Source organism: Ips typographus, linkage group LG7 (assembly GCF_016097725.1).
Source record: "Ips typographus isolate SLU linkage group LG7, UJ_Ityp_2.0, whole genome shotgun sequence".
Taxonomy (NCBI): domain Eukaryota; kingdom Metazoa; phylum Arthropoda; class Insecta; order Coleoptera; family Curculionidae; genus Ips; species Ips typographus.
The window spans coordinates 4,645,238-4,662,629 of record NC_138428.1 but is presented as its reverse complement, the minus strand read 5'-3'; the positions used below and the strand labels follow the sequence as shown (position 1 = coordinate 4,662,629).

At 36.8% G+C, this 17,392-nt stretch overlaps 7 protein-coding genes and 3 non-coding genes across 11 annotated transcripts in view; 5 read left to right on the top strand and 5 right to left on the bottom strand.

Moving 5' to 3' along the window:
- Positions 1-256: 256 nt before the first annotated feature.
- Positions 257-2,507, top strand: cactin (cactin, spliceosome C complex subunit). Its single transcript, XM_081983471.1, has one exon. It carries the CDS (start codon positions 378-380, stop codon positions 2,445-2,447), a length of 2,070 nt encoding a protein of 689 aa, XP_081839597.1. The 5' UTR covers positions 257-377; the 3' UTR covers positions 2,448-2,507.
- Positions 2,508-3,373: 866 nt separating this feature from the next.
- Positions 3,374-7,216, bottom strand: LOC145731679 (BTB/POZ domain-containing protein 9). Of its 2 annotated transcripts, none has more exons than XM_081983566.1 (8): positions 6,705-7,216; positions 6,132-6,246; positions 5,910-6,075; positions 4,613-4,746; positions 4,405-4,564; positions 4,019-4,347; positions 3,761-3,939; positions 3,374-3,705 (listed from the first exon to the last, which is right to left on the bottom strand). In XM_081983566.1, exons 1-8 carry the CDS (start codon positions 6,887-6,889, stop codon positions 3,483-3,485), a joined length of 1,491 nt encoding a protein of 496 aa, XP_081839692.1. In that variant the 5' UTR covers positions 6,890-7,216; the 3' UTR covers positions 3,374-3,482. The 2 variants fall into 2 exon arrangements, with proteins under 2 accessions (XP_081839692.1, XP_081839691.1); XM_081983565.1 differs by having other exon boundaries at positions 6,132-6,288; positions 6,705-7,208.
- On the bottom strand, positions 4,773-5,223 carry SmE (Small ribonucleoprotein particle protein SmE). The gene has a single exon (XM_081983567.1). It carries the CDS (start codon positions 5,130-5,132, stop codon positions 4,842-4,844), a length of 291 nt encoding a protein of 96 aa, XP_081839693.1. The 5' UTR covers positions 5,133-5,223; the 3' UTR covers positions 4,773-4,841.
- Positions 5,620-5,691, bottom strand: TRNAG-UCC (transfer RNA glycine (anticodon UCC)). Its single transcript has one exon. It is a non-coding gene; the product is annotated as a tRNA-Gly (tRNA).
- Positions 7,217-7,404: 188 nt separating the features above from the next.
- TRNAH-GUG (transfer RNA histidin (anticodon GUG)) lies at positions 7,405-7,476 on the top strand. Its single transcript has one exon. It is a non-coding gene; the product is annotated as a tRNA-His (tRNA).
- A 312-nt stretch (positions 7,477-7,788) lies between these two features.
- Positions 7,789-7,862, top strand: TRNAN-GUU (transfer RNA asparagine (anticodon GUU)). Its single transcript has one exon. It is a non-coding gene; the product is annotated as a tRNA-Asn (tRNA).
- Positions 7,863-9,322: 1,460 nt separating this feature from the next.
- On the bottom strand, positions 9,323-10,101 carry LOC145731845 (uncharacterized). Its single transcript, XM_081983832.1, has 4 exons — positions 10,010-10,101; positions 9,798-9,956; positions 9,596-9,748; positions 9,323-9,541 (listed from the first exon to the last, which is right to left on the bottom strand). The coding sequence occupies exons 1-4, from the start codon at positions 10,052-10,054 to the stop codon at positions 9,386-9,388; spliced, it is 513 nt and encodes a 170-aa protein (XP_081839958.1). The 5' UTR covers positions 10,055-10,101; the 3' UTR covers positions 9,323-9,385.
- Positions 10,102-12,778: 2,677 nt separating this feature from the next.
- Positions 12,779-13,636, bottom strand: LOC145731779 (uncharacterized). Its single transcript, XM_081983742.1, has 4 exons — positions 13,499-13,636; positions 13,262-13,447; positions 13,041-13,205; positions 12,779-12,978 (listed from the first exon to the last, which is right to left on the bottom strand). Exons 1-4 carry the CDS (start codon positions 13,550-13,552, stop codon positions 12,829-12,831), a joined length of 555 nt encoding a protein of 184 aa, XP_081839868.1. The 5' UTR covers positions 13,553-13,636; the 3' UTR covers positions 12,779-12,828.
- Positions 13,637-13,652: 16 nt separating this feature from the next.
- Positions 13,653-14,749, top strand: LOC145731778 (uncharacterized). Its single transcript, XM_081983741.1, has 4 exons — positions 13,653-13,783; positions 14,050-14,202; positions 14,328-14,489; positions 14,541-14,749. The coding sequence occupies exons 1-4, from the start codon at positions 13,700-13,702 to the stop codon at positions 14,700-14,702; spliced, it is 561 nt and encodes a 186-aa protein (XP_081839867.1). The 5' UTR covers positions 13,653-13,699; the 3' UTR covers positions 14,703-14,749.
- Positions 14,750-17,157: 2,408 nt separating this feature from the next.
- fz2 (frizzled 2) overlaps positions 17,158-17,392 on the top strand; it is an 83,092-nt gene continuing 82,857 nt past the window's right edge. The window contains exon 1 of the mRNA XM_081983660.1: positions 17,158-17,319. The gene's annotated coding sequence lies outside the window, so the exon portion shown is untranslated. The remainder of the gene's footprint in view (positions 17,320-17,392) is intronic.

Genomic DNA, 17,392 nt, shown 5'->3' with positions numbered 1-17,392 from the left:
ACCTGTTCCAGTGTTGCAAAAAGATATGTCTTTTTCTGTGTCCACAACAAAAGTGAGATGGAACATGTCTTTCTTTTCATAAATTTATTGATTGTAGCATTGAAAACACAAAAACAGATAAGCAAAGAAGATAGAGAACAACTTTTAATTTTTAGTTTAGATTTTATTGATTTATCAGTCCCATCTCTAGTTTTTTAAGTATGGCAACGTCGGTCGGACTCGCCTGTCGTTGACATTTCACGGTTGCACGACTACGTCAATTCAAAACATAACCTCAAATAAATCCCATAAGAAGTTTCTTACTATTACATACAATTCTATTTTGTTTATGTTTAGTTATAATTGTAAGTTCCTTTTTGTTCAAAATACACTAGGAAATGCCGAAACATCGTATAGATGAGGGAGAATCCAAATCCCGTCATCGACGTAGATCACCATCGCCGGAACGTCGAGGAACAAAAAGCAACAGTAAACGTTCCCACAAAAAGCAAAGCCCTTCACCTTCGCCCCCTAGGAAAAGCTACAGACGTAAGCATTCCTCAAAGCGTTCTTCCTCGTCTAGTAGTTCAAGTAGTAGCAGTTCAAGCAGCAGCTCAAGCTCAAGTTCTGGGCAGTCAATAAAACTACTGCAGAAATTGGAAAAGGAAAGGTTGCGCGCGATTGAAGAGCGAAAACGTCAGAAGGAGTTGCTAAAAGCTAGCGAAACCGCGGAAGAAAAACGATTGAGACGTTTGAAGAAGAAAGAAGAAAAAGAACGTAAGCGGAAAGAGCGCATGGGCTGGGACAATGAGTATTTGCATTACACTAACAGTGATAACCCTTTTGGGGATGGTAACCTACTTTCCACTTTTGTTTGGACTAAAAAACTGGCCAAGGAAGGGCTTACCAATGCTAGTAGGGAGGAACTGGAAGCAAGAAATCGTTTTAAGCAGGAAGAAAACAAAAGAGAACTGGAAAAGGTGAAAAAAAGGCGGTTGGAGCGCGAATTGGAAAGACAGAGACGTGAAGACGAAACTCAGCTGCTGCAACGCAGCAAAGAGGCTGCACAGTTTGAAGAGTGGGAAAGGCAAGAAGATCAATTTCATTTGGAGCAAGCTAGGCTCAGAAGTCACATTAGAATTCAAGATGGCCGTGCAAAACCAATTGATTTGCTGGCAAAGTATATTAGTGCAGAAGAGGAAGTTGATGCAGTTGAAATGCATGAACCTTACACTTACTTAAATGGATTGCAAATCAAGGACTTGGAAGACTTAGTGGAGGATATTAAAGTCTACAAAGAACTTGAAAGAGGCAAAAACTTGGACTATTGGAATGACATTACAATTATAGTGGAAGATGAGTTACACAAGCTGAGGAAATTGCAAAGAGACCAGGATTTTGACACTGGAGTTGGAAGGAGAGAAGGAATCAACCAGGCTGTAGCTCAAGATGTTACTGCAGTCTTTAAAGGCAAAACTGCAGCCCAATTGGCTGCTTTGCAAAAACAAATAGAGAGCAAGATCAACAGTAAATCAGATGGTATTGATATAGGGTATTGGGAGTCACTGTTGTCACAATTAAAAGCCCATATGGCCAGAGCCAGGTTAAGAGACAGGCATCAGGAGAGTTTAAGGCGCAAACTACAAGTTTTAAAAGCTGAACAAGCTGCCACAGTACCAGAAACAGCTGATGAAACCAGCAAACACTCTGTTGAAAGTGTAGAAAGCAAAGAAGACTCACAAGCAGGGCCATCAAGAGAAGTGACTGAAGACAGTCAGAGTGAAGAGGAAGTAAATGAAGAAGCGGCAAATGACATGCTCAATGAGTGCTTTACAGCATATCAAGCAGGCAGCTACAGCCCTAACTTGCTCACTGCTGATGAAATTGAACCTGGCACAATAGTAGTAACTGAAGAAGATGATCTGAATCGGTTAGAATTTGCCAGGCTTCAAGTAACTGATAAAGGCAAGAAAGTGGAAAATGTGATCACCAAAGAAGAACTGCTACTGCAAAAAGAAGCGCGTAAAGGCATGGGTGAGGATGAAGCACAATTTAGTGTTGAACAAACACTGGACAGTCAAATTTATTTGTGGTCTGACAAATACAGACCCAGAAAACCGCGCTACTTTAATCGGGTTCACACTGGTTTCGAGTGGAACAAGTACAATCAAACTCACTACGACATGGACAATCCCCCACCCAAAATCGTGCAAGGTTACAAGTTTAACATCTTTTACCCAGATTTGATCGACAAAAATTGCACTCCCGAATACTTTTTGACGGCCTGTCCAGAAAATCGGGAATTTGCCATACTCAAATTTCATGCAGGACCTCCTTACGAAGATATCGCTTTTAAAATTGTAAATAGAGAGTGGGAGTACTCTTATAAGCGCGGATTTAGATGTCAGTTTCATAACAATATCTTTCAATTGTGGTTTCATTTCAAACGCTACAGATATAGGAGATAGATTATCTATAAATTGTATTGGTATTTTAAGTCAAAAAATAAATATTTTATTTATTTGAAATTATGAGTTTTTGTGACCTTGTTAAGACAAATTAAGTTGTTTTTTTCTTGCTTATCTCTAAAAAACACAAATGGAGGCATCAGAGTTAAGGGTGAAATCATCAATAATATCGGTTATGCTGATGACATCGTCTTGTTATCGGACAGTATAGAGGGGCTACAAGAGTTGTTAGACAGGGTCAACCAAACTAGAGAGGAGTACGGGCTGAACTTAATTGTCAATAAGACCAAATATATGGTGATTAGTAAAAATCCAGTCCAACCAGGTAACGTGTATATAAACAATAAGCCAGTTGAGAGGAAGGCAAAGTTCACTTATCTCGGCTGCACGTTGAACGGGGGACTGGGAACACTCACAGGAGATAAAACATAGAATTGAAATAGCGAGAAGTACATCTATGCAGATGAGACCGCTCCTGTCAGGTCGAGACCTGAATCTGGCTCTAAAGAAGAGAATAATCATGTGTTATGATAGTGAGGTATACCTATACTCCACTCTTCTGTACGGTGTGGAGGCTTGGACGCTATGGAAAAAAAGCTGCAAGCTTTTGAAGTGTGGATTTTTAGAAGAATTATTAGAATCTCTTGGATAGAAAGAATTACAAACGAAGAAGTATTCCCAAGAATGGGATGTGAGCCTGAAATCATGCTTACTGTGAAGCGTAGAAAATTAGAGTATTTTGGCCATATCATGAGAAATAACAAATGCAGAATTCAAAGTTGATGGCCGTGGAGGGCCTGGAAGAAGAATTTCATGGCTGGCTAACCTGCGAAAATAGTTTGAAGCAACGTCCGTAATCGGACAGGGCAATAGAAGAAGAAGATAAAAATAGGGCAAAACTTTTGAATTAAAAATAAAACAAGAACTACCAGAACACTTTAAGATGGTTGTGTTTGTGCTTTATTTATCTTTCTCTTCTTTATATTTTTCCTTTATTTTTTTTGTAGCTATAACATTCATTTATATTAATAATTATTACTGATATCTATCAGACTTTGAGAATTTCCCAGTAGTACAACTACTTAAGGGAGTATACACTTCATAGTCTGCCACAGCAAAATTGTAGTCTCCCATCAATATGGAACAGGAAGCGCCATCTCCATCATAAGTGTGAGGAAGATTAGAGTAGCTGTCCATGTTGCTGTTACAGCTACTTGAGATCAAAAAGTCGGCGCCGGCCCCAAAGATTGGTCCAGAACTGTAAAAAATGTAACAGTAAATATAATGGAACAAGTTTCTTAGCACCAACTTACTCAGGGTGATAGCAAATGGCAAAAGGCTTCTTCACCAAATGAAATTGGGTGGGAGGCAAGTCTTGGTGATTATACAGAGTGAACAAAAACGCACGATCTGCCGCTATGTAGCGACTTTTGCCAGGAGGCCTGGCCCATGCTGCATCTGTAAAACCTCCGCAAATATCGCCCCTTACACCCTAAAATATTAATTATATTACATTAATCCAACATTATTATTAAGTAATTTTCTCAAAACAAATAAAACTCTTAACTTACTAGTGCTATAACATAAATGGGGGCAATTCCATCACAATGTCTGTGAAAAGCTGAAGCTAAGTACCCATGGCTACTAGCTCTGTAGATGAGCCTCCAGGCTTGCTTGGGATGCCCAAACCATGCATTTAGGATCCTTTGATAGTGGCTCTTGTCTTGACCAATAATCAGGGACCCTGAAAACAAATGGGGGGACACACGAGGTCTCAGTCTCTGATCTTCAGATGATTCAGAATATTTGCTTGGCAATGCTGCATGGCGGTATCTTTCTAAACTGAGCTCCATTGGGACTGCTCCTGTAGGTTCCACTTCTTCAGCAAATACTTGGGAATCTGTGTGTTTATTTAAAATAATTATAGAAAAGCTTCAGTTGTAGGGGTTTAATTTACCTATTAACAACAATCTGACATGGTTGATTACATAGGAGAGTTGCTGACAGACTCTGGCTCTTTCTTCTTCAGTCCAGTGTGCTGTAGGTTGTGTAACTCCAGCTTGGTACTTGGCCCAATTCAGCACAGCCCTCCAGACATCTTCCTCTTCCATGCATAACTAAGTTCATTAATAGTAAGCAGAAAAATACAGTTTGAAAGCACTTACATAATCTGATGAGATCAATTTGATAATAGCTTCCTTTGGGAGTGAAAGGAATGAATTAGTCCTCACACACTCACCAGCATTTTCCCCAATGTAACTCACACATCTCTCAATAAATCCTGCAGTTGCTTTGCTACCTGTAGAACCAATAAAACACACAATGTACAAAAAAGTTGTTTATTGAACTGAAATCTTAATAAAATAGAGCTTAAATCTAAGAATCTTTTAGCCGTTAGTTGTCTCCACCACCATCAGGCTTCACCATCTGTATCAAAGTAATATTATCCCCTTTCAACATGATCCTTCCCAGTTGTCTGCGATTTTTGGTCTTTACGTAGTACTCCTCGGCGTCGTCCAGCACCAAATTCATGTACTCATCAAAACCGACGATGTGCCCCTCGATCCGTAGCCTCACGTTCTCGTACAGCCAAACTTGAACCCGCGATCGGTTTTGCAGGTATCGAAATATCAGGTTAATGGGTTGCACCATCACCTTTTGCACTTTTTGTGGTTTGTATGCCATTTTTTGAGGGTTTTTTGCAGCAAATTAAATAAAAGTAAATCAGACGCTTTACCGCTTTATTGATGCAAATAAAGTGAGGTTAGATTTTGATTAACAAGCGTCATTGACAAGAGACACGGATGTCATGTCAGTTAAAAATAAACAGCCATGTTGCCAACTGTACTAGCACGTCTACCAGTTGCCAGATATTATTTTTAATTTAAAATTTTATTTTTAATTTAAATGTGAATGTACTTTTTTAATTATAAGTTATTGAAAGTGATTGATAATGTGAATTATCAATATAACCATATAAGTTTGCAAACTAAGCTAGGATTTTGATCTTATAGGAAAAAAACAATACATAATTTTTCTATAAGTAGATATTGGAGAAAACAAATCAATATTTTCATGTTTTTGTAAATACAGACTAATCCACTGTAAACAAAAATATAATATTGTACAAGGAAGAAGATTATCAAGAAAAAAAATAAAAAAAAAAAGATTATGCGATGGCCGGGAATCGAACCCGGATCAACTGCTTGGAAGGCAACTATGCTGACCATTACACCACCATCGCACTTATAAAACATTGTGGAAAGTTCGTTCTTAACCAACATGTGCTTTGAAAACTTAAAATCAACAATTTCTTGTAATAACCATAATATTTTTAAATATGCCACTAGCATTTAATTTAATAATTATTTATTAAAAAATACTATGTTTAATTCAAATACTAATATTCCTACGCGCAAATAATTCAATTTAAAATGTTAAAGTGTATTGTTGGTTGCATACCTGTAGAACGATCCTGAATGTCCATAGCAGTGGCCAAGAAAGTACAAGCGGACGGTACAGAAAGAGTGGATGTGACGTGGTCTTCGCAGGCATTTCTCAGTTCGTCCACCCCTAGTTCCTGTGCTAAAGCCATCATTTCAAAAACTCCACTATCCTGCAGCAAAATCTTTACCCCGCAAAACTTAAATTTTTGTCTTTATATTTTTTATTCAAGAAATCTACCTTTCCCGTGTAAACGTAAAGCAGAAATTGCTTAAAAGTATCTGATGGCACCTGGGGAAGACGAATAGGCGTCGGGGTGCCTGGGGCAGCCGGTGACACCGTGCATCCAGGTATCCTGCAAATTTCACCTCTTTTGGCGGCCTGGAAGCTTTTGCACCTGAATTGACAAGAAGGAATAATGAACGCACGCAACGGGCACAAAGGAGCACTCGTCCCGAAACGGGAAAGGAAAGATCAAAGTGAAAAAATAGCCAATTTTGCATTAAAACCAAGTGTGCTCCAGGTTGTCTGTAATTAGCCTCATTGCACAAGACAAGAGGTCCTAGAAAACAGAAAGCAATATCGCAAAGTAGGCACACAAAGCGTAATATGGACGCTTTGATGTTGTGCCAATGAATATAGGATGCATGTTTATGATGAAGCAACAGTTCAAAGTTTTAGTTGGTTATTATGTTGATAATGTCTGAAGCAAAAAAATTATACTCATAAAGCTTGCCTAAATGAGGTACAAAAACCGTTGAAATAATCTCTTTAAAAAGATTTTTTTTTCATCTATTTCTATTTAGTAATTACCTGGCCATTAGAATCACCCTATGGGCATATACCCTGTCCTCGTCTCTTCCTAGCAGAAAAACAATGTCCGCCGAGTCCGTATCTTCAGAAAGGCGCTGCAGGTCATCCAGGAGGCGGGGAACCCCTGCCAAAGCCTTGTCAGCGTGTAGGCCTGGGGTGTTATGTCCCCCCACCCTCGAACCCATATCAGTACCCGGCACAACAGTTATTTAACAACAAAAATATATAACGAAACAAGTAAAATCGTTCAGATAATACCGCAATGTACCAAGAAAACAACCAAACGGCTCCCAGGTAAACCAAAGATGAAGAAAAAGAGGTTCGAGAAGAGGCTGATCATGGTTCTAGTTAGGACGTACTTCTTGGAGTGTTTCAGAGTTTTTGTGTGTAAATTCTGTAGGACGTACCGGCAGGGATTGATTCAGGAGAACTTAATCAGTCCGAAAAAACGAAGAAATAGCCTGGAGCTAGTTTACATTGGCTCCGGCGTTGCCACATTTTTGAAGCACCCGCTTGACTGTATTTGATTTGTTTTGGCTGTAAAATAAAATAATAAAAATGCACAAATTACTAATTTAGTAACAAAAACACAGCTACAAATACTTTCATACAAAATTTAAAAAAATATAGCGTGACTACGTGTGATTTTGTACCTCCATTTATATACATAGTTAGCGCTCTGGTTACGTATGTCTCGATAGCCGTGATCGTCTAGTGGTTAGGACCCTACGTTGTGGCCGTAGTAACCCAGGTTCGAATCCTGGTCACGGCAGTGTCAAACACTGTCACGGTGGGACTACTTTTTTATTTTTTTTTATTGAATTTATACAGTAAGGAAAATGTTTAAAAAATGTAAAAAAATTACATTTTTTAAGTTCAATAAAGTTGAAAAAACACAATTTCTATAGTAGAAAAGAGAAAGTAATTTTGTTGTTATTTAAAAAGTATACGCAATTATGTGTCTTTTTAATTGCATTACGTTTAACAATGATAGTTAGAAGAAATAATATTTCTTTAAATAATTAGCATGGATTAAACGCAAAAGGTTTAAGTTGTGTACGTCCCTAAGACCTGAGTTAACATCGCCTCCGTGGCGCAATTGGCTAGCGCGTTCGGCTGTTAACCGAAAGGTTGGTGGTTCGAGCCCACCCGGGGGCGTAAATTTTTTTATTTATTTTTTGTGTTAAAAATTTGTTTTGTGTTCTCCTTACTATTATAATTTTTTTGTTATACAGGGTATTTAAAATTAAAAAGATTCCCTAAATCTCAAAATGGGTAGCAATCGAAAATCTTCAAATAAAAGAAAATTGCTAGAGGAAACGCCAACAAAAATTGCATTCACGTCATCGATGATGTAATTTTAAGATTTGAGTGACTACGTTTCTCTCGCTTGCAACAGTGATTCAGTGAACTTTTTTTTACTAAAGATAATGAAAACTAACAATTGAATATTTTGGTTTATAATATATTTAGTAAGCCTTTAGCAAATTATAAAAGAAATTTTCTGCAAAACCCAAATTGCAAATATATTTGCTATAATTTTAGTAGCCAATAATTTGAATGAACAGACTAAAACTACCTTCATGTTTTCAGTCTGCCATTTGTATTTACAACAAATCCTGCAACTATAAACCACAAAGTCTACAGGCCACATAATAAATCCCTATTAAAATGGATGTGCGGGAATTGGGATATGCTATACTCCCGCCACCCCGCCATCCTCTCTGGGGGAATGTCGTCATTGTGGAGATGTATTTCATATTCAAATACGCGTTTTGGGGGAAGATCGTACGGCGTGATAAAGCCTTTTCAATTGGCGAAAGCTTTGTTCGATGTACGGCTTTTCAGAAAGTTTATACCGAAATTGCCACTACAACAAACTGGGACGTTTCCTACAATATTGTATGTTTGAGTCCGTGTTGTCTGTTTTACTTTTAACTTTAAAACTAGCTAGATTGTATTCAGTGTTATATCCACAGCCAGTAGATACTGATAATAGAACATTTTTTAGTGTTTGAATCATTTTGTCAGTAGATTTGCAGTTGTTTTAGATATAATATGTATAAGGCCATCGACCACCATCTTGTCCACAAATGTAACGTTGTAAAGGAGAAAAGTTCAAAGGACAGTGCTCCGAAAGGAAATCGAACTCCCGCAGGGTAAATAAATTGGCAATCAACATCTCTTAAACAGCCCTTTAGGCCGCCTTTCGGTTTTCCCCCCGCTAACTCTGCACCTAGCGGCTTCCTTTGACGTTGGGGGTGGATGGTCCCCTTTTCCCCACCGGTAAAAGGTCTGTCGCAATTTCGATTCGAGTCCGGGGGTGCCGCTTTCCGAGCAAAAGTGTTTCCAATTTCTCTCTGTTCCGCGGAACGCCAAATTGCTTTTCGACTTTTAACTTTTTCCTATACGCTTTACCGGTATTTATTGCTCGATGATTGATTCTCCACCATACAAGAACTATAGTAAAGGGGAGAGGAGATACCAAAGTGTCCAGCAGCATCCAATGCGTAACCGCAGCCAAATTGAACATGTAACGCCGTAACCGCATCCAGGCTAATGTCGTTACGGGCTGCGCCCTTTTGAGTCCTGTCGCAATGGCTGAACGAGCAATTTACATCAATAAAACTAATTTAGGGGTGGACTAATTGAATTTTGTATGTATTACTAATATGATACAATCAGTCGTGAGACATGGTGTAGATCACTCGGCAAAGTATGTGGTGATTTTCTTGAAGAAGATGTAGACGGTGTTTTACCAAAGAGCTGATGCCTCTTACAGTGTTGAACACAACATACTGGCCACTAACTGGATATTTGTTCAGATGATAAGTACCCTACATAATAATCACATCATTCAATCATTAGTTATCAAATTTTATAACACATACTTCTCTTATAGGACAGTCACTAGGAAAAGAGGTTTCATCAGCCAAATTTTGATATGGTAATGACTTTACCAAGGATCTGCATACTGACCGCTCTCCTTTATACAGAGTCTTCCATTCTTGGTCATACTCGTCCCATATGGATGCTTCATATTGCTGAAAAGTTACCATCAGATAATAGAAGTGACTTTGGTAAGATAATTACAATTTCTGCATTATAATCAATATCCATAGGCAAAACAAGTCGTCCAGATAACTCTTGATCAGATAACTGTCCTTGAAACAAATCTGCGCTAAAGTCACCTAACTCAGAGTCACTTTCTGGGCAACACTTAGAAATGTTTTGGATTGTAACATAAAAACCCTGAAAAGAGTTAGATTTCAATGTGCCATTTTATTAGTTACTTAATAACCTACCAAACTTGTTTGGCTGCACATCAGAAAAAAAATCCAAACTTTCATGTTATCTCTCTAGTCGTGACTGTATTTTAAACTCATTTCAATGGCAATAAGTACCAAGCAAAGGGAAAAACCATGTTGATGAGATGATTTCTTCCGGTCTGGGGCAACAAAAAAAATCTAAACATCACGCAATATTCCTTCTGAAGCGTCATCGTGTGTGTTTATGAAAGAGGCACGTCGAAATCCGGACAAAATACACAGAAAACGCATCCAATAACCGACAATATTGGACCCCCTTTGGAATAACAAAACGGTATTATTTCCCGCGATCACCCCCCAAATTGGCAATATTGGGGTATTAGTCATAGTTTAGCAAGTTTGCTCGTAGGGTGAGGGCTCATCAATCGTTTCGGGAGCTAAGATCAACCCAGATTCTTCGAGTACAGCAATTGTCCCATTTGTTGAGAGAACGTTTATTGAGATGCCAAAAAATTAATTAAACCGTAAATTCATGTAATTAGTAAGTTTTTATTGCTATGGCTGGTAAAACCCATTGCATTTAGATTGCATCGATCCAATGACACTTATTAGGTGTCCGCAATGTTAATAAAAATTCAGTAATCACATTACTTTGCAGACGATAAAATCTCTTTATGCATGAGAATTTGTACAGGGTATTGCAATTTAGTGACTTTGTGCAATTTTTGGTAATATTTGAAATGGGGCTTTAAATAGTCTTTTTATGTGCTGATTTCAAATTTGAATTTTAATGCTAGGATGGATGGTATCTTAGGCATAAAATATCATTAATTTTGCTAAATTTAAAGTCACCAATTGTCTTGGAAACGGTAAAAATTGAATTAATTTGAAATTTCATAGTTTCAGTTCTTCAGTTCTGAAAATTGACTTAGAAACCAGTATTTACTTTGAAACTGTGAAAATTGTCTTAAGAGGCTTAAAAGCTGTCTTTATTGTAGTCAGTCGTCATAGCTTTTAGATAAATTGAAAAGCTTTAGAGAAAATTGATTTGTAGACAAGAAATACTTTCTCTAGAATTTTTTAGTACAAATTCACACATTTAAACCTTGAAAATTGACTATGAACCAATGAAAAGTGACATCAAAAGCTTAAAATTGAATTTGAAGTACGTTTTCATAATTTGAAAACACATTTCAATATTTTAGTCTTGAAAACAGTCTTAAATACACGATATTGACATTAGATTCTTACAAATTGACTTGAAGAGTAATTTTTCAAGTTTTTTTACTTTGCTTTTCATTTTCTCAGAACTTTGGACTATTTTTAGGGCCCTAAAACTGCTTTCAATTTGAAAAATCGAGTTTCAAGGCTGGCTTCACCAAGTTTTTGACATAGCAGACTTAAAAAACAATTTTTACATTTTCCATAAGCTTAAAAACGCCATTTCAAGCTTAGTCACTATTAAATTGACTTCTAGACACTTCGGGGTTAAAAAATCGAGCATTTCTTAAAAATCTTGACTTATCAGGCCTGAAAGCCAGTTCGTACACTGTCCATAGTCTTGAAAATATCATTTCAAGCTTCTTGACTATTAAATTGACTTCTACCCTTGGACTGTTATCAGTGTTTAATAGAATTCTAGACTGGTTTTAATCCAGAAAATTGAGTTGTGTGTAAATCCAGAAAGTCGAATAGTCTTTAGGACTCTCTTTAGTCTCAGTAAATTCATTTCTAGCCTTAAAAGTCAACTTTTAGACTATTTTTAGTAGTAAAAACTGAGTTTTATGCACAACAATCTTTGTCTTGATTTCCGAACTGTTTTTAGTGCTTGAAATCCAGTTTCAGACACAAAATATTCCTTGGAGTAAATAACAAGTTTTTAGACTATTCAATACAAATTTGAACTCTCACAAGTCCTGAATGATCAGTTTTACACTACTATAGTCTAAAAAATTAAACGCCAGTAAAAATTAGTCCAAAAATCCTGTTTTTTGACTATATTTTCAGTGTCAAAAATTAATTCGTAAATTTCACAAATGTCCAGATTTTCATTCTTTTGAACCATTTTAAAGTAAAATATACAATATCCCAAGTAGACATTTTTGTCAATTTTGAATAATATCCAGTGAGCGTAGAACGGTTTTCTTAGTTTTTTCAGGAAAATAGCATAATGCATGTCAACTTATTTTTTGATGGGCTATCGAATGGTGAATTATTGACACTTAAAACTGGACCACCCTGTATTACTAAGATTATGTGTGCTCACTTTAATAACATTGTGACACAGTAATTTAAGCATGGTGTGAGTAAATTAAACAAACTCATAAAGATTCTTCTCTAATAACTCAAGAGGCAGGCTTGTTCTATGTACATGAGAAAGTAACCTAAATATCCGAGACATGTTTGCGACCTATCGAGAGATTAATCGCTTTGAAATTAAACCAAGCTCAGTTATAATTCTCATTGTTATTTGTTTTTACTCGTCACAGGGACGACGTATTTATGTCTTGAGTGTGTTCTATTAGCGGCGAGAATCAAAAGATGCTGTGGGAATTTTAGTGGATAAGTGGTTGAAATTACACCCTTTTGGGGAAGGGACCAAAGGTTACGATATTTTTGTTAATTTGTTTCAAGTGATTGAGGAAAAATGTCAAAGCAGCACAGTTCGTAGTCCAATCACAAACTACCCACTGTATGACAAAGAATAGCCCAAAGAGAGAGGAATATTCCTGGATATTTGCAATATCCTCCAACTTCAATAGACTTTAACAACAATAATTTCACACACAAATAAAACACGTGATGTTGTATTGCCAGAAAAATTCAATTTAATAGCTAAAAATCCACGAGACATTTCATTCATCGCTAATCTCTATGTTTACAATGCCACATAAACAACAATTTCCGTCTCTAAAAAGCTTTAAAGTTCCTCTAATTTCTCCGTAAACTGGCGGTACTTGGACGTCATCCTTCATGACTTCATAATCATTCAATGTGAACACGCTCTTTAATAATTAAAACGAGATTACAGCAATGGTAAATGTTGGAAAGTGGTGGGAAAACTTACACCACGAGCGTTACATTTTCCATCTGGTCTTGGTTGCGCCATATTGATTATCTTCTCCCAACCCTTGGTAGCGTACTTATCTAAAGCGTCACACATTACACCATCTTCATTGTAATAGTTTTCTTGGTATTGGTCACCATCGTATTTGTCGATAACCAAAGTATACTGAAAAATATACATAAGTCTCAAAAGTTCCTCACCTGTATTTATGGCTAACTTACATTAACGTTTTCATCCAACGCAGTGTCCTGAAGATCAATTTGAAAATCAATTTTCTTGTAGCCGTCTTCATCAGCGTTTTTCAGGGTGAAATTCCAGGGAATAACTACGCAATCATCTTCGCATTTGTCCACATTAAGAACCTTGAATTTGGCATTTGCCATGGCGAAGAAATGGCTCTGTGGGATCTAAAACCATCTGGTGCCACAATTTTGTAGAATTTCCCCAAGAATACATACCAAAGCACAGATTAACGCACACACCACCAAACCAAACTCCTTGTAGACAGGCATTTTGTTAGTTCAGTGCGTTTTTGCCTAGAACAGGAGGTTTTTATTGAATCAATTGCGTGTCAAAAAAACAAGTGAACATCAAAACAAGCGTGACCGGAAATCAGTTTTCTTCCGGTATTCATATCCGTTCTATAAAAAGGTCAGTTTATGAGAAGATTCCAGAGTTTGGTAACAACCATGACCATTATTGCAGTGCTAGTAATATTGTCAGTGACGTCAGTCCTAGCTCAGGTAATTAATAGCAATAGTGGAAAGCCTGAACAAATTCTTGATTCGGTTAAGACAGTTCAAGTTAACAGCAACCATGAAAGAGGTTTTTTTCTCTTAATAACGTTAATTTTGTTAGTAACAACCTCTGTTTTTAATAAACTACACTGCAACATGTTGCTATGTCTTGTGATTATTAAGTTTGGCCCCATTTTGAAAATCTTTTCAGTCTGATGCTCTTTAGAGGTTATAGAATTGATTCAAATCAAATCTATTGTTTTAATTTGCAGGACTACATCGTAGATCCGCTTTCAGTGAAAAAATGTGAGACGTCAAGTGGCTCTGATGATGTCGATTTTGATCTTGAGCTGGAAAGTAAGGACGGTGCAAAATACTTACAGATGAAAGTTAAATTGAACCGAACTGTAAACGATCAATGTACGGTAAGGCAATTAGAAGTGTTTTCGGGAGAATTTCAAAATCAAACTGCACTGTCATAGCAATTCTCTATACCATCATCATAAATTCAATGAGAAAATTATTAATGTCGGAAAAATATATTTTTTAGTTTCGAACAACTACAGATATTAAAGCTGGTTCCGATTTTACCCATTACATGGACGCAGACGGTTCAGCATGCGAATCCATTAGTAACATGATGGAACCAGCTTGGAAACGTTTGAAAGAGGAGCTGGACCCTCCACTTAAAAAAGACTGCGAATTCAAAGCTGTAATGTAAAGTTGCATTGAATTAAGTAGGTTCACTCAGCATCCTTTATAGGGAACTTACACTCTGACCGACTACCAGGTTAATAGAGAGGAGGTAGACGAGCCCATACCAGCAGAAGGCTACTTTCGCACCAAAACCTATTTGACCTGCGAAGGGATTGAGATTGCCTGCTTGGAAACTGAATTCGTTGTTTCTGAAGTGGATTCTGAATAAATCAAAACGTTTATTGAATTTAATAAAGTGATGTTTCGTATGTTTCACCTGGACGGTTTCAGACTGTGTAAACTGACCCGGGTGGGAGTTTTAACACTCCCTTACACATCCCCCCTTCCCTAGAAAAAGACCGTAATTCGAGCTGCTGTTTTGCCGTCAGTATATATCTCGAAACCGCATAAAGCTGTCAATAGAGCCGCATAAACCACTTAAATGGTAAACTGTGGCCTCCCGATTTACAAGACCTGGTACCATGTGCTTTATTTCCGAGCCGACGTACAGCTTCCACCTATTTACTTAAGCGAGATTTAAGGTTTCCTAGTTGTCTAGCAAAATGGCGGTTGTAAGTCTCCATGTCGACTTTTTTCCAAATAAACGCAGTCAACCGATCAGTGGCGTGCTTATGTTAACACACCGCGTTAATAAGATCATACAAGAAAAAGTTTTTAGTGTTTTAACACCAATGAAAGTAAAGACAAAGAGGTAATTTAACATGGCTAATTGACTACTGGTAGCACCTACTTTGGAGGTCTTTGAAGTTGTCTTGGAAATACTAGAGGTCTTTAATATTACTGAATATTTTTGATATTATCAGTAGCTTCTTGTGTCATTATGAAAATGGCAGAAGCTACTAAATTCTATTCTAAAAAAATGAAATATTGCCAGAAAATTCTAGAAAGTGTTAGATTAGAGAGACCTACAGAATCGTTTTGGAAATGCTAGAGGTGTCTAAATACTGCTAAAAACCTCCCAAAATTTTCAGAAGGCTCTAAATGTTCCAAACCTTAGAGGCTTTTGGAATCATTTTTGAAAATGCCAAAGTAGTAGTAGATTGTAATGGTAGGTGTTGAAAACCCGAATTGGATGACGTAATTTTTGGGTGTCCATTACAAGGTGTCCCATTTGAACCTATTTGAAAAGTGCACTTTTTGGCTTTTGAACGCAACGACATTCGGTTTGGTGCAATACAATATGATTCTTCTAGCAAACAAAGATAATGTTTACATGGGATTTTATTCATTTTCTTTAAAAAAAGGAATAATTAAACCAGGTTGTCCGGAAAGTCCACCAAGACTTGATGGTTCTTTAGCTAAAATAAGTATGACAAGTCTCTATAACACTAGTTTGTTGGTAACTTGGTAGGTACACATCTTACTTAGGATCATTTCTATTATTGCTTCAATAGTTGACTTCCTTAATTCCTTAACGCTAAGTGGTTGAATTGATCCTTGTTGACATCTACCTAATAAATAATTTAGAATATTTTATTTATTTATTTATTTTCTGCTTGTTGATGTGTATATGGTTTCAAAAAATAAAAAAGCGTTTAAAACTGGTATTGGTCGCACTGTTAATAGTATATTACGTAACTAGTCTTGTAAGAGACATTTTATGCACGATATGGAAAAAGTGTTATTCCATGAGTGCGTAAAATGCCTTAAAGCACGTGTAACGTACTATAGTTTACCTACGACCAAGTGTAAAGTCCTGGATTTCGCAACTCAAAAATATATTTTTAACACATTAACATCATATTTGTACTAATCATAGGAATTATGCTACTAAAGAAAAAATAATAATGAAATAAAAAAATTTCTCAAAACATGTTATCTAATAATTGTTACTGTTGTTCTTAAAATAATGATTTATGGTGATATTACAGTTATTAAGAACAAATGGCGTATCTGTTCTATTGCTTGCTAAGGCAAGTGTCACATTATTGCTATTATACACCTCAGTTGAATTATTATTATTATTAAAAGTAATACTTTTGGTAGCATTACTTGATGTGATTGCTATTGCAGATGATATTCTAGACGAACCGGAATTTATACTTAAAACTGTATCAACAATACACTACGCGATGATCTCCATCTAATATACTTTGATCAAGCAAGGAATGGAATCGAAATCAATTTTTGCGTAAAAACAACTGTGCGTAAACAGGGTCATTACGTAACGGAAAACTATGCGTAATTAGCTATTTACACTGATGTCGTAGGTAAAAGATTTTAAGTGACCGTGTAGTCACAATTTTTGACTTTTTCAACAAAATAAAAAAAAAACAGTCAACTCGAACTTTTTCTTGTTAAGTTAAGAGACTGTTGCAGTCCAAGTGTAAGGTTTCTATTCAGGGGCAAGGTTTGTCTGGACGACAGTGAAATACACGACGTATCGATCTCTTGGCGTCGCGGCGCAACATAATTTGGTGCATAGTTGCCGCGACGCCTGTGCTATCCTTTTCCACACGATTTTATTTTACTTTCTTCTTTATAAAACTCGAAAAAAACTGAACTTTGTTATAGTTGGCTTTGTGGTTTTATTGTATTTTGTTGTGATTGTCCACCGAGTTTTTGCTAAGTGAGATACGATTAAAATGGTTGTAAAATTGACAACAATGTAGCGTCGTCGCCATTTGCTTTGTTTACGGCGGCGTTTAGTGTCCCCAGTTTTTCGGACGGGGCTTTAGCGCGTTGATTTTTGCGTCTTTACGTGAAAGAATCGGTTTTTTAATAAAAAAAACTTAAAACCTCTTTACACACGTTACTAATTAGTGAAGTTTTAAATTGTGTATTTGCTGTGTTTTGGAGGTTATGGTGTGAAGCCGGTTTTTAGGGTAAGTGTGTACAGACAATGCCTGAAGATGCGCCGGTGGACGAAACGTCCACCGGCATAAATCACTAATAAGG

Coding starts and splice junctions, on each gene's coding strand:
- cactin (XM_081983471.1), top strand. CDS start 378: ATGCCGAAACATCGTATAGATGAGGGAGAATCCAAATCCCGTCATCGA.
- SmE (XM_081983567.1), bottom strand. CDS start 5,132: ATGGCATACAAACCACAAAAAGTGCAAAAGGTGATGGTGCAACCCATT.
- LOC145731679 (XM_081983565.1), bottom strand. CDS start 6,889: ATGGGTTCGAGGGTGGGGGGACATAACACCCCAGGCCTACACGCTGAC. Junction 6,076..6,131: donor TTTACGTTTACACGGGAAAG/GTAGATTTCTTG, acceptor TGCGGGGTAAAG/ATTTTGCTGCAGGATAGTGG. Junction 3,706..3,760: donor GCCATTTGCTATCACCCTGA/GTAAGTTGGTGC, acceptor CATTTTTTACAG/TTCTGGACCAATCTTTGGGG.
- LOC145731845 (XM_081983832.1), bottom strand. CDS start 10,054: ATGAAAGTTTGGATTTTTTTTCTGATGTGCAGCCAAACAAGTTTG. Junction 9,957..10,009: donor TGTGCAGCCAAACAAGTTTG/GTAGGTTATTAA, acceptor AACTCTTTTCAG/GGTTTTTATGTTACAATCCA. Junction 9,749..9,797: donor TTGATTATAATGCAGAAATT/GTAATTATCTTA, acceptor GTAACTTTTCAG/CAATATGAAGCATCCATATG.
- LOC145731779 (XM_081983742.1), bottom strand. CDS start 13,552: ATGCCTGTCTACAAGGAGTTTGGTTTGGTGGTGTGTGCGTTAATCTGT. Junction 13,206..13,261: donor CGTTGGATGAAAACGTTAAT/GTAAGTTAGCCA, acceptor TATATTTTTCAG/TATACTTTGGTTATCGACAA. Junction 12,979..13,040: donor GAAAATGTAACGCTCGTGGT/GTAAGTTTTCCC, acceptor TAATTATTAAAG/AGCGTGTTCACATTGAATGA.
- LOC145731778 (XM_081983741.1), top strand. CDS start 13,700: ATGAGAAGATTCCAGAGTTTGGTAACAACCATGACCATTATTGCAGTG. Junction 13,784..14,049: donor TGACGTCAGTCCTAGCTCAG/GTAATTAATAGC, acceptor TTTAATTTGCAG/GACTACATCGTAGATCCGCT. Junction 14,203..14,327: donor CTGTAAACGATCAATGTACG/GTAAGGCAATTA, acceptor TATATTTTTTAG/TTTCGAACAACTACAGATAT.